Source organism: Cibotium barometz, chromosome 57 (genome assembly GCF_041138505.1).
Source record: "Cibotium barometz isolate CiBa-2024 chromosome 57, ASM4113850v1, whole genome shotgun sequence".
In the NCBI taxonomy this organism is placed as follows: Eukaryota; Viridiplantae; Streptophyta; class Polypodiopsida; order Cyatheales; family Cibotiaceae; genus Cibotium; species Cibotium barometz.
The window spans coordinates 5,791,530-5,806,355 of record NC_141102.1 but is presented as its reverse complement, the minus strand read 5'-3'; the positions used below and the strand labels follow the sequence as shown (position 1 = coordinate 5,806,355).

Here is a 14,826-nt window from a genome sequence, read left to right as displayed (position 1 = left end):
GCTTTCCACCGTCAGAAATAAACTTTTATTCTAACCGATGAAAAAAGTTTTATTGAAAAAATACATAGGGTAATTGGTTTTATAACTAAAATTTTGAAAATTGGAATCTTTAATAAATAAATCCAAGGGATTTTTTCTTAATAAAGGACGGTTTCACATGGTGGTGTACCATGGTAAAACCTTACTTGCCCGCCGATGGGAGCGGGCGCCCGGGCCCACTCCGGAGATTCCGTCAACTGTGATGCTTCTGGAAAACCGCGGCTCGTGTATGTGGCCACATGGCTGCAGCATTAGATGCCAAACGGTCTTTCTGCTCCCCACTACTACGACACCACCATTTCATCTTTCTTTGATTTGGCATTTCAGCTGGCGGAAACCCTCTCTTTTCGACGATTTCGCGCAAGCGGGCGCCAGCATCGCCGATGTTCTCCATGCTTCAGGCTTTTTGCTGCTGAAATCAGCCCATCGAGCCTGTAGCTTCGATCCTCGGCTGTCGACGAATACTATTAACCATGGTATGCTTTCTTGATCCCCCCCCCCTTTGCTGTTGGAAATCAGGTCTATTGTTAGGGTTAGGGTTAGGTTTAGGGATTTTCTTCGGTGCTCATTTCAAGCACAAGCAAGCGTCTAGCTAACCCTAACAAGCAGAGCATCTGTCGAATGGTTGGAGTTTCTTTTTTATTTTTTCAAGTGTCTGAGGGCATCCGTTTTGTGTTGTTGAGGTCGCATGTCGACTCTTACTTACATACTTGCATACGCATTTTTGTATATGCATATATGATACATATAAACAGTATGCCTATATATGGTATATGGTACACACGCATCCCTCCCTCTCCCGAGAGAGAGAGAGAGAGAGAGAGAGAGAGAGAGAGAGAGAGATGAAATTAAATACCATGGGAGGCCAAATACGACCTATGGGATACAGTGCAAGCATTTGCATCGGTTAAGGACGAAGAATCCATAACGCCACAATGGTGAAGAAGCAAAGAAAATGAAAAAGAAAGAAAAAAACCACTTTGATATACGAGTGAGGTGCTCATTTCTGAAAATCTCCGATAATGACTGCCCCTTCTCAGTAAAATGCCCATTTCCCATTTTCACATCTGGAGCTTTTTGTTGTTCAGTGGCCTTTTGTTTCAGCTGTTGAGAAAGGACTCCTTTTCAGTAGTTGGGAAGCGAGGTCCTCTGCTATTCACACTTTTGTATCTATAAGGAACTTAGATCGACAAAGGAACTGCAACCCATCTTCTCTTGCGCTCTTCATGACAGCATGATTTGTGCAGCCTTTGTAACTGCCTCCACTACACCACATTCCATGTCATGGTGTAGTTCCTCAACGTCCTCCTCGAAGTCTTGACCTTCCTTCTTCCTCCACCAATTTGCACATTCAAAGCTTTTCTCTTTGTTTCTTTTCCTTGAGCTCAAGGCGACTTGCTTTGCTACAATGTGGGTGACGCCTACCTTGAGCGTCAGGCCTTCTCCATTTCCTTGACTCGCTTTTGCAACTGGTTGAGTGGAGTTCTTAGGTCCGTGTTCTTTGTGCGCAGCTGGTTGATTTGCTTCTGGAGGATCAGGACCAAATCGATCTGCCTAGTCCAGGGTAGCCTGGACGGCGAAGCCAAGTCCTGGCAAAAGACAGTTTCCAGCCCTTCTGTATGTGAACCTTACACGTGTCTAGGTTTAGGGTGTGGAAACTAACTGCTGTGGACTCACTGTTGTGGGAGGGGTTACTGACGTTGGGGCACTACCCCGCTTTTAGCTGACCTCATAGGTGGCCGGAGTTGACTTGATGAAGTTGAAATTGGGCTGGGTTGAGCAGAGTCTCATTGAGTTGTTGGGCTGGATGTCTTTGCTGCAGCTGCAGTTGTGTTGCTAGGAAATGGGTTAAACAGACTATGGAGCTGGGGTTCTTTCTAAGACTGGGTACCTGTGGCTAGCAGTTTATATACCCTCCCCCCCCCCCCCCCCCCCCAAAAAAAAAGAAAGAAAGAAAGAACGAAAAAAAAAGCCTGGGTGACGGGCTGCCCCCACCAGTGAGGAGTCGCAGAGGAAGTAAAGGAGAGAGAGAGAGAGAGAGAGAGAGAGAGAGAGAGAGAGAGAGAGATCCATTTCTTCTCTTGCTTATGCTGGCTCTCACAACATTGATGATCAATGAGTCTGTTTTCTTTGCCTCTAGTTCCACGTCCCCATGCATCTGTAGTAGATAGCTTGAATCTTAGTTACATGACGTTTGTTTGTGTTTTGTGTTTAACAGCACAAGCTGGGGAGAGGACAGAGGGACAAAGTGCAACAATTCATATCAATATCAGGGGCCAGGTATGGCTATAACCCTCTTTCTGTCATGGCAGATCTAATGATCTGTCGATATAATTTGGAAAGAACTAAACGTAGTGTGGATGCAGTGAAAAATCTGCTTTGCAGGCTTTAAAAGCTAGTGAATGGAACCTTGAAGGAGCTTTTGAATATTTCTACAGTCAGCCACCATCAAGACCAACAATAGACTTTCGGCAGCTGGATGAGCTTTATCTACGCTATAAAGGTCTCGCAGTGAGCCTCCTCTGCTTGATTAACCATGAATTTTGTTGTCATTTGGCTTCTTGTCTTTGAAAGAGTCTATGGAAGAGTGATAATTGTGTTCTCTCTCGATTGTTGCAGACTCCTTCTCTGATATGATCTTGGCAGATGGCATCTCTGTATTTTGTGATGATTTACAGGTACTTTGCCATAGTTGTAAGTTACTTGTTGTTGGAGACCTACATATTTGTGCAGGCTTTGTGTACTCATGCAAGAATTTTTTCAGTTCTGTGTGAATTTTGCTTGGTTAGCCCCAGGACTGCACTGGTCTATTTTAAGTGTTGATTATTATAAGCTTTTGTCTTGGATAAAATGGAGGTAGTGAAAAGTTTTTGTCCTTGCTTTGTGATTTATTTTCGCTATCACTTCAATTTTTAAGATCGTGTAGAAGTAAGGGGAGGAGATTCTGCTTCAGAGATTACCATACCTAATAATACCTTGCCAAACTCCCCTTTTTGGAGCTTTGCCTCTTCAACAACTCCCAATATGCCATCTGACATGATGGAAGTCCAAATAGTATGTATGATACAATAATGCCATTACAGCGCGTCACTTTGCTGGCCTTCTTGTTACATACTATGATGCTTAATAGTTTCTTCTCCAGGGACTGCTCTCCACAAATCTCTTCCCATCAGAAAGTTTTTGACTCTGAATTTCCATGCAGAATAATTGTTCTTATCAACTTTCTCACTAGCAATCAGAGCTTATCCATTGACCTGGGGGAATGGTTGCGTATAGCACCATTTGGTGGCATGTTGTGGCTGTTGAGTTCCTGCTGATCTGGTTTCTTTTGAGGCCTATCTAAGCACCCATATGACATCTCTTTGTGGCCTATTATTGGGTTTCTTTGAAAGATAATTTTTTTGGAGAACCCTATCACTTAAGGGTAGAGGGTGCTATGACAAATATTTGAAGGAGAGGACTCATTGTGAGATGGTTAAGCCACATAAAGCAAACACAAGCATTTAGTATAAGCTTGAACATTAACTTGAAATAAAAGAAAAATCGGTTAGAAAACACAATTGATAAGAAACTTGAAAATGAGCATGCAGAAGATAAGAGAAAGGGTAAGAGTAAGAGTGTACTAAAGACACCTCATTTGGCTCCCAAGTGGGTAGAACCCTAGCCTTGAAGAGGGAAATTATCGCTTCCTTGCGCTAAGTACATGCCTTGGACTTAGCATTGATTTGTATTTTGCTTATTTCATGAGAGTTGTCTCTGCACAGTAGCACCTCCAGGGCTGCTCTAGGGCTATGCAGCAGAGATGGGCAGTTTTTCCCTGAACAGAGGCAAGGTAGGCAATATTTATTAGTACAGGCCACTTGTGTGCCTCTTCCTCCCTGCCCCTAGATGTAGTGTCCCTCTGTGGGTAGCCTGCCATGAAGGGAGCCCCCTCTTTTGGCAGATTTTATCCCCTTTTTAGGGTTCATCGAGATCTACTTTTATCTTACTAATGGAAGGATCTTGTTTTCGGAAAAAACTTTTTATTATTATATTTAGTAAGCACTGGGATAAATCATTAGAGTCAACGAAAAGTGGAGCTTCTTTGTCGAGCGAGCCATTTAAATGTATACAAGATTTCACATGCTTTTAAAGAAGCCAAGAACTCCATAGCTGATAATGATTTTTGCACTCTGTTTCTTTTGTGCAGGTGGAGCCTGGAGACATTGTGATGGTAAGCAACGTTTTGTCTGCATTTGTCTCATCTGGTGAATGACTGTGTATTCAAACCTTACTAAATGTTTCTTTTCTTCCATCTGACGCCATTTCCTTGTTTTATGGCATCTTTGTGAATGAGCTCATTTGCAGGGATTATTTATTTTCTGCTTTTGTAATTTGAAATAGTCGAGGAATTCCGAGAATATTCGATGATGTTTTTTCTTTGGCGTTAAATTAGGCCTACAGGTTTGGCTACATTACCCTAAACTTTATCCCCAAATCATGGTCATCATGAAACTTGTTTCGGTGGCCTTGAAACTTGTTTCACGTTTCGGTGTTGAAACATTTCGTGCGCATCACTGAAACCATTTTGTTTCATGTGGAACAAAAAGTTGTGATTTTTTCTATGGTTTAGCCTCTCTCTATATTTTTAAGCCTTTCGCTTCCCTTCTTTTATGTCTCTTTTGCTCTCCTTTCTTCAATGGTGACATTATAGCAATATATTTTTATATTGTCATGCATATATCGATTCGATCTACCGTTTCATTTTACACCTATCCACATTTGAAACGTTTCTTTCCAAAATAGATCATTTCGGCAGTGAAACGTCTCAGCAATGAAACGTTTCGTGGTGACCTTGCCCCAAATACCTTTTTGTCCCCCAAGAAAAGTGCCCCCCCCCCCGGGTTAAGGGAGGGGGGGGGGCAGGTGTGCAAGTCAAAGTCCCTTAGGTTAAGAAGGGGTACGGACTTGAGGTGCGAAGGAATGCAGCTTGTCGCTGCGGTATTCAATGTGAGACACTCCCAACACCCTCGGAGCATGGGAATGAGGTCTGTCTAAATGTTGCAGATGGTGACAAAGCCCTTGATAACCTTGCTACAGCAAAGTCCCCCGAGGCAGGGGTGGTTGTGATCTGGAAATGGGTGAGCTGGAGTGCTAAACACCAGTGGTCGTCCTTGTAGACAAGTGCCGCCATAGATGGTGCTCAAAGTGTGTATGGAATGGAGTGGACTTGTTGGGGCCTGCGAATGGGGAGTTGCAGTGGGCATGCCATTGATCTCCTATATTTGGATGCAATAGCCCAAATGGGGTTGACTATTGGAGAAGGGCATGCCAGGATACTCTGGCGGGGTAGTGGGGTACCTCAAGTGCTTTCATGGGTCCCACTGCATGACCTTAATGCAAAAGAGGAGCTGGTCCTCCAAAGAGCTAAAAGCTAAGGAGGCTAAATAGTAAAAACAAATGATTTAAAAGACTAATCAAAGATTAAGGAAGGAACAAGAGATTAAGCAAGAATCAAGCAACTAAATCACTTCAATAATTAAGCTCAAATAAACCAAGTATATCTTTTTAAAGCTCCAATGACCTCCATCTCACCACACAAACAAGTGGCTCAAGGCAAGCCAATCAAGTGGTCCCAAATGTGTCATATCGCCACAACTTTTTTATATCTTCTACACTTCTTCGACAGGCCTTCCCTTTTCCATTTCATGTATATAAACGAACCTTTAAGTGAACGAACTAGACAACATTGTGAAAGAACCCTTGCTTCTTCTCACACCAAACTAGCAGAACACATGCCTCTTGCAACTACACCGGCTAGGTGCGAATGTCCTTGGGCACCGTCTCGTGAACAAGTACGCTGATACTTAAAATGTAATAGCCACAATGCACAAAACAATTGAAAGATGCATCACTCCACAAGATAATTTGCAAGAGACAAGCACTACACACCCCCTCAATACTAAAGTAATTGGAGTATTTTAATCTGTGTACAAGATTCCAAGGGCTTTTTAGCCAGATAATCCAATGCAAATGCAAATACGAAGACAAGTTACCCAAACAAGAGTGTGTTGGAGTAGATTGTTGAAACTGGACTCGTTGAAAGAGTCAAAATGACTTGGCCACCAGTCTCATGCACCTGGAAGGGAGTGAACGTGATATTGTTGTTTCGAGATCACGCACAAAGAGGCGCTCTCATACTAGAGCCTAGCTCACACCCTCGCAGGCCTCCTTGTTGCAAGTACACAAACAGGTACGAGTACATGAACATGGACTAGTATGCGGTTTCCAGTAGCAGGTACATGCTGAGCCGGTTCACAGCAAATACATCCGGTACAGTAAATGTAATGTGATATTCAGCAGGTACAAGAAGATGTACAGCTGGTACAAGAGGTACAGATGGTACAAGAGGTACAGATGGTATGGCTAGTACAACAATTGGGGCAGCAAGTATTACTTTAAGCCAGCAGGTACATTAGGGTTTTCAGCAAGAACAGCAAGTACAGTAGGTTGTACAGCAGGTACAGTAGGGTTTCCAGCAAGTACAACCGGTACAGTGGACTGTACAGTAGAGTTTCCAGCAGGTACAGTAGAGTTTCCAGCAAGTACAGCCAATACAGTAGGCTGTACAGAAGTAGGGTTCTGCAAGTACAGTGCAGCAGTCGGGTACAAGTACAGTATAGTAGGTGATGTTTGACACAATGTAACCAATCGGGGACCTCAAACAAAACATAAACACTTCAAATACCAAACAGAGTATGACCCCAACAGGAAGCCACAAACAATAAAAAAATAGCACACTGAGCCGGAACGGCCAGCCCTTGTAGGAACTTCTTTATTTAGTAGAAGCTTTACAAGAACTCAAGGTGCAGGTGCGTATAGCACAAGATTTTCCATAGATCTAGTTAGCTTTCCACAAAGCATAAATGAAACTCTCACCAAGCTCTTTTCCTAGAGCCAAGATCAAACAGTCCCAAAAAGCTGTCCCAAAACTGTCTCAAAACAGTCCCAAAATGAGTCTCGAATCTGCCCATTGCACGGCCAAAATTGATAAGAGAGAAAACACAGGCAGATGTCACACGTGTGGTACAACTGCTGTACGGTAACTGTACGGCTACTGTATTGTTGCTGTACGGGTGTTAGTATAGCCAATAGTTGGCGAGTTTTTGGAGGTGGTTAGCAGATGCAAAACACGGTTGGTGCACTGAATGCTTAAGCTTCCTTTTGTGAAAAATCCCCGTTCTCACCTTGGTTCCGTTTTGAGTGTGGGCTTGCCCCAAAACATTGATCAAGGCTGGTGAAGGGACCTACTGGTGACACACAACACATAGGCAATTGTCCTTCATGAGATACCCCTCTTTGATCACATAAGAGACATGTACATGAGATACCCCTCTTTGATCACATAAGAGGCATGTACATGACCATCCATTAGATCAGTCCATATATGCCCAAAATATAGTTCATGCACGGTAGACAAGTCCCCATGTGAGGCAACTGACACTATAGCTACGTATGGCTTTCTGGACAATGCATTTGCCACCACATTCTTTTTTCCTGGAGTGTGCATAATCTGAAAATGAAACATGGACAAGAAGTTTGCCATCCTCATATGCTTCTCCGAAGCTTTGTTTGCGTCAAGAAGTACCTTAGGCTTTGATGATCTGCGTGCTACACATGTTTTGAATAGATGCCCTACCAAAGCATTGAAAACCATAACGCCATATGGACCTGGCACGAGAGAAAACCTAACCTAAAGTTGATCACTTTAGAGTTTTCGGATGTATTGCTTATGCACATGTATCTCAGCAATTGCGAGGTAAGCTTGATGACAAAGCTACAGAGTCCATATTTGTGGGTTACAATAGTGGCAATAAGGACTATTGTCTTTATTATCCTTCCACACAAAGGATTTTGGACAGCAGAGACGACATGTTTGCTAAAAATTGAGTCTAGCTATTGGCTGAATTTTATGGACAGCCACCTAAAGGCCCACATAACATGTTTGAAGGACTACTCTCATTAGGAATTGATGGCACAACAGGTTAGCCATCAACTTTGCCTAATGGACAATATTTGGGTGCTCAAAATCAGCCCATAAATCAGCTCAGTACACCTCAAAATGTAGAGAAAGGAGTGGAGGAAGAGCGGACAACAACGGGAGAGGCTAGAGTTGTGCCTCGTTGGCTGCTCCGTACCTTTGAGGAGAGCAAGCTTTCAGCTCCACTTGGTAGCAAGACATGGGTTGGTTCACGTAATGCAAGAGAAAATGCAGATGTTGCTTGCATGAGTACTCATTGTGATGCAGATGAGCTAGATTCATTTGAAGAGGCCCATAAGGACGAGCATTGGGTGCAAGCCATGCAAAATGAGATGGATTCTATCCACAAAAACAACACATAGGACTTGGTAGACTTGCTCATGGGAAGAAGTGAATTGGCACCAAGTGGGTGTATAAGTTGAAAAGAAAGTTTGCCGGTACCATTGAAGTCAATTGGCAAGAAGTCAACTGGCACAAAGTGGGTGTATAAGTTGAAAAGAAAGTCTGGTGGCACCTGGGTGTACGAAAACAACACATGGGACTCAGTAGACTTGCCTCCCGGCAAGAAGTCAATTGAAAAGAAAGTCTGTAGGTACCATTACAGGTAAAAGGTCAGGCTTGTGGCCAAAGGGTATGCCCAGAAAAAGGACATTGATTATGATGAGACTTCCGCACCTACTTCTTGTATGGCCATAGTTAGATGTGTTGCATTGGTTGCCCATCATAGATGGAAAGTGCATCAATTGGACACAAAATCAGCTTTTCTCAATGGGGATTTGCAAGAAATGGTTTATGTAAATGAGCCCATTGGTTTTGAGATGCCTAGTCAAGAAAAGAAAGTACGTAGGCTTCGAAAAGCACTTTATGGTCTCAAACAAGCTTCCCAAGCTTGGTATGAGAAGATACTTATTTGACCACCCAAGGATTGCGGAATAGTCCAACAGATAGCACCCTCTATGTGAAAGAGGATCATGGCACTTTGATCATGCTCATTTTATATGTGGATGACATGTTGCTAACTTCGAATGATGAAGAACAGATTTCAACCTTTAAGGCTTAATTGAAAACCTCATTTGAGATGACAGATTTGGGGATGTTGCATTACTAGTTGGGCATACAATTTGTGCAGATAGATGTTGGGATATATGTATAGCAATCAAAATACATTCAAAAGCTGTTGCACAAGGTTTGGTGTTTCCCAGTGTAGTAAACTTATGTGCAGCCCAGGTATAAAGCATTGGCAAGCAGTGAATCGAATCTTCCGCTATCTTTAGGGCACCTTGGATTTTGCTTTGGTATATCCCAGGGGAGGGAGCTTGTAGCTACATGCTTACAGTGATTCAGACCGGGCTGGTGACTATGACACACGCAATCCACCAGTGGGAATTGTTTGTTTTTGGGGAATTCATTCATATCATGATTGAGCAAAAAGCAACCCGGTGTTGTCACATCTACTTGTGAGGCTGAGTACAGGGCAGCCTTTACAGCCACAGTAGATTGTGTATCGCGAGGAGATTGATGGTTGATCTTCGTGAGTGTCAACAAACACCCACTACCATACTCACTGACAATCAAATTGCTATAGCCGTGGCACGAAACCCAGTGTTTCATGCACGCACTAAGCACATTGAGATTCATTATCATTATGTTAGGGAGAGGATACATGCAGGGGAGATCACATTATCTTATTGCTCTACACAGGATAATGTTGCAGATATGTTCACAAAGGCGTTGCCTCGAGAGAAGTTTGAAGCTTTCCGCAAAGCTTTGGGCTTACTCTCGTACAGTGGGTGATCTGCTACCGACCTTGTACAGGTTCACATTGCCACCACAGGGGGGATTTATTGGCAAATATTACATGGTTGTAGTGCCACATGTGAATAGGGCATAACCAGGGACACTTTTTCCCTTCGGGGTTTCCTCCCTAGCACACATTGAAACCGGCCTTCAGAAAATCTGACGGGCGGTGAAACAAACACTCGCACATAAAACACTTCAATGCCATTGAGGACCTAGAAAAGGAAAACAAATAGGGGGAGCTAGAGTGCTCCTGCAAACAGTACACAGACATCGATTGGCCCCAAAACGCAGTGGCGCCCCTTGCGGTGTTTCTTTAATTGATTTTAAGAGCTTTGATTACAATAAGGCTGGAAACTCAGCCGTCACCGTAGAACTCCTGAAGCTTGCAAAGAACCTGCATCATGGCTTCTTGTCCACTCGGCATCCACAAACAAGTCCAGTCATTGTTCACATCGAAAGACTCTCTCACATTGAGTCTGCATACAGAAGCTTTCTCCCATGATCAGGGCTGCCACAACCATCCATAGCCTCTCACACAAAAGAGAACTCTTATCACAGCACAGCATACCATACAGTCGACACACCTGTACCAACCCTCTCTACCTTCCAAGGGTACTATCCATCTCTGTCATGGATTCCCTGTCCCCTGTCCAATCAATAGCAAGGCTGTACCATACATGTGTCTATTCTTGTACCTTCTGCTTGCATGTGACCTATCTCCTGGAGAAACCCAAAAACATGTTTCCTCGAGAAACCTACGACCTGTTTCCACATGAAACCCGTAGGCCTGTTTCCCTTTGAAACTTCTGTCCTGTTTCCATACAGAACCATTCATGGCACCATTCAACAACAGTGCCAACAACGGCATACATCTAGTTACCTGTTCCCTCATGAAACATCTGGAAACATAGAGATGCCCATATCTGTAGGTCCCTCTGTTCCTTTCTAGCAGGAAGAAAACAATCTGCTCCATGAGCACGCAGCCATGCGAGCTTGCATCACTCCCATGCCAAGAAACATAACCAAGTGACTTGTACTTGCAGCCAGAAACCCAAGTACATAGCTGAATTTGCAGCCAAACAAAAACAGCCCATAAACAGTCTCAAAACAGTCCCCAACGGGCCTGTATACTCAGCCACACAGCAGCCAACCAATCCTGCATAGGCCAAAGAAAGAGAGAGAGAAGTAGGCCTATGTGTCTGCCCTGTAGTGCAGCACAGCAGCTGACTTTAATCCCCTAAAAGCATGTGTAAACAAGTACTAGGTTGCGCCTCTGCACTCTGCAGCACAGCCCGACTGTAAACTTCCCGACCAGCCTTGCAAAGGCGTGTGGAGAAAAGCGCTTACCGTCTTGTCCAGCAGCCGCCTACAGTTTCCCTTGGGCGTGGAGAAAAGCATGCACTGTTCTGTCCAGCGCTGCCTGCGGACCTGTTTCCACGAGTCAAAAAGCACACGCATGGCCTAGCTTTTTATGTGCCGCTTGTACCCTGCAGCTACACAAGACTGAACTGTCCCGCCTGTACCTGTTGGACAGAACTGTCCTTATCCGCCTGCATGTACCTGTTCGTACAAGTCTACACTTGCACAGTAGGCGCTTGAACATGCAGCATCCGTACCAATCTGTACCGGCCTTCTCACAGCTGCTGTACTGTACGGCTACTTCCCACGCAGTCAACCGGCCTGCTATATCTTCTCCACGCAGCCAACTTGTACCACCTCTCCCAAAAGCAAGAGAGAGAAAGAGGCGTGCCCCCTCCCCCAAAAGTAGAGTAGCCTCTATAAATTACCTAGGGGCCTCCCAAGGTTTTAAAACCTTTTAAACTTTAATTTTTGGCCACCAAAGATTATAAAACCTTTTTAATTAAAGTCTCTTTGCCCCCTTCACACATGGGGTTGTCCACACATGGGCTTCCTTTTTAACTCCAATCTGATGCCATTCACACTGTCCACCATGTCTCCGTGCACACCTGCATATTGTCCAGAGAAAAACACAGGGTCATGACATACCCCCCTCTGGAAAAATAGCAAGCGTCCTCGATTGCACTCAATGGCACAATAAAACATCTTAGGAGCAAAGACTTCCCATATGGCAAAAACAATGGCCCTCCAATGCATCTGGGTGATAAAACAATCATCCTGCACAATAGGCCACACTGTCACGTTACTCTTGCTTGTTCCTTCAGAACCTACAGCAAAAGTCTAAAACCAAATGGGAACACGTTAACTGTGTTAGCCAAAAACAAAACCATGCATCATTCTACATATGACACACATATACATGACACACACAAGCATTCGCAAACAATATGCTCCTCAAGTTGCTCTACCTACTCTAAAGTAACAGTCTAAGGGCTGCTCGCAAGCCTTACGCCCATGGGCATCCCGCAGGACCCACGACTGATGGTACAACATGAGCATATGAAAGCACTCAATGCATCCAAACAATACATCCACTAAGTACTTCCCACATATGTCTCATGGCCATCCCGCAGAAGTCACACCCAGTGGTGCATCCATGAACATAATAAAGCACTTGATGTATCATACCGATATACATGCAGCACACAACACAATCCAGAGTATTACCCAATGTATTCTCAATGGTACCAGGATCCAATGGCACCAGAATACAATAATACCACAAAAAGTGTATGCATACATGCACAAATAGAGTTCAATCCATATATCCATGAACCAAACCAACTCTAGGACTGCTCGCAAGACTTATGCCCTCCATAGAGTTATCCATAGTTGCAGTTATAGTTCAAGGTGCGCGCGACTGTGAACCATACTCAACCATCATCTCATGTGTCTAGAACACAAGATCATAGAAGTCCCATAAGCAGATGTACTGTCAGCCTCCAGTACCTTCGGGTGAATACAAAGATGTCACCAAGCGACTCCTAGATAATAAATGAGCCTGTCTGTAACAAGGGAGCGGAGATGTTACCCCCCTCTTGAGCATCAGGCAATGCTCCAGACCTATGCTCTGCTGAACGTGAATGAGCCGTAACAAGAGTCGACTCCAACTCAAAGGCATCAAGATAAAGCTGCAAATCCTGAGGTGAATCTGCTAAGTCACCCTCCTCCATCCACTTCGCATCCATCAGTGAACCTCCTCCATCCACTTCGCATCCATCAGTGAACAGCTCTTGAACTTCACAGGATAGCGACGGGAAACTTTACCCTGTACCTTTCTTTCCTTATGTGCAAGTATCTGCTCGGGAATAAGAACCTCGTCAAGTTCCTCCGCTTCCATCTGAGCCTCATCTGATACATCCTCAGGCACCGAAAACCTGCTTGCACTCCACCCAAGTGGTAAGCACAAGTCCTCGATGAAGCATAGTAGATCACCATTGCTAAACATAGAAAGAAACTGTCTTCCGAACCCATGAAGCCTCTATGAAGATACGACTGGTGACAAACTGTCGAATGTTTTGCACCTGGCCATCAGCCAGCCGAAGACGCCTGAGACCCTCTCGTTTGAAGCGAGGCCCTGTCGCCTCAAAGAAATCTCGAGTCACTTTGTCTCCAGCCTGTGTCCAAAAAGAAGCCCGATCATGGAATCGGAACTCCACCCTCCTCTCCTCGATGGATCTGATCTCTGTGCGAGCTGACTCCATCTGCTCTGAGATCCAAGGGCTCGTAGGATCCCTCTCCTGGAGTCTCTGAAGGTACGCTAGACTCCTCCGCAGGCTCCTCTCCTGCTCTCTGAAGGCCTCCAGACGGTCCAGGGCAGCCTGTCTGAGCATCCGACTGATCTCCTGCAAGCCCTTGGCAAGATCGCTGGTTGCCGAACGATCCTCTCCTGAACTGCAGCTCCTGCCAGACGTGCTCAACTCTGGTCGCAATCTCGGGCTCCTCTATGAGACAATCTGGAATCCGGACGCTCTGGCCTCGCTCTCCTCTCGTAGGGTCCTCGATCTGGAGAAGCACTGGAAAGTGGTCTGAAAACGAGGAGCCTGCAAGTATGCCCACAGTGCCACCTCTATCACAAGCCCACTCATCAATGTAAAACCTGTCGATGCGGGAAAGGTTAACTCCTGTGGCCCGTCTATCCGAGCGCGAGAAAGATAAACTCCCCTGCAACCTGCCAAACTCCGGGAGAGTCCACGGATCCTAGCCTCTCACCTGCAGCACTAGTTCCTCCCAGGCAGCGAGCTCCGGCCCATGAATGGTCTCCTGGCTGCCCCCATCCTGTCCTCTGCATCCTCCGGCATGTTGCAATCCCCCCCTAGGCACCAGTGGTCTGCCAAGGGGAGGGACTGCCTAATGGTGCTCCAGAACTCGGCTCTCCCGGTCGCCCCATTAGGGGCGTAGAAGTTGAGGAAGCCAATGCGATCTTCCCCAACCCGAAGGATGATCCACTGCGCTCGACCCTGGACCAGAGTGCCAGAATCCACAACCTCGGATAGAAGCTGCTCGCTGACTGAGATGCATACTCCACCCTAGTTCCCCTGGGAGCCATATGCCGGTGACCAAAAAGTGTGACTCTTGCCTGGCAAGATCTTCCTGCAGGTGCGGGTACGCCCGGCAGAAAGGTGGTGCTCCTGGATGAAAAGGATATCTATGGGTCCTCCAACGAGAGCCCTCTGGATCTCCTGGCGAAGTCTGCCCCGACCAATGTAGCAGCGATGTCCACCGAGACCTTGGATGTTCCATGAGAGGATCCTCATGGATGAGCTATGGCAAGTGAAGCAGCCGCCACTGGCTCACCCCTCTCAGCCGGCCCGGATGATCTGCCCTCCACTCTGTGAGTCTTGGGCGCCGGCTTGGAGGGAGAATAGTCACTGTCTGTCCGAGTGCGGAGTCTCTCCAAAAAGAGGGTGACCTGTCTCTGTGTCCAGCCCCACTCCGCCTTCGCCCTGTCCAGGGCATAGGCGTGAGACCAATCCTCTGCATATATGTATCTAAAGGTAGGCTGCACCCTCGGGGCGGCATGGAGGAGAATCAGTAGCACCGCCTCA

At 45.6% G+C, this 14,826-nt stretch overlaps 1 protein-coding gene across 1 annotated transcript in view; it reads left to right on the top strand.

Annotated features, from left to right (window-relative positions):
- Positions 1–336: 336 nt before the first annotated feature.
- LOC147606350 (defective in cullin neddylation protein) overlaps positions 337–14,826 on the top strand; it is a 47,789-nt gene continuing 33,299 nt past the window's right edge. The window contains exons 1-5 of the mRNA XM_086791706.1: positions 337–515; positions 2,258–2,319; positions 2,406–2,542; positions 2,659–2,717; positions 4,229–4,252. Coding sequence (XP_086647832.1) covers positions 513–515; positions 2,258–2,319; positions 2,406–2,542; positions 2,659–2,717; positions 4,229–4,252 — 285 coding nt within the window. The 5' untranslated portion in view covers positions 337–512. The remainder of the gene's footprint in view (positions 516–2,257; positions 2,320–2,405; positions 2,543–2,658; positions 2,718–4,228; positions 4,253–14,826) is intronic.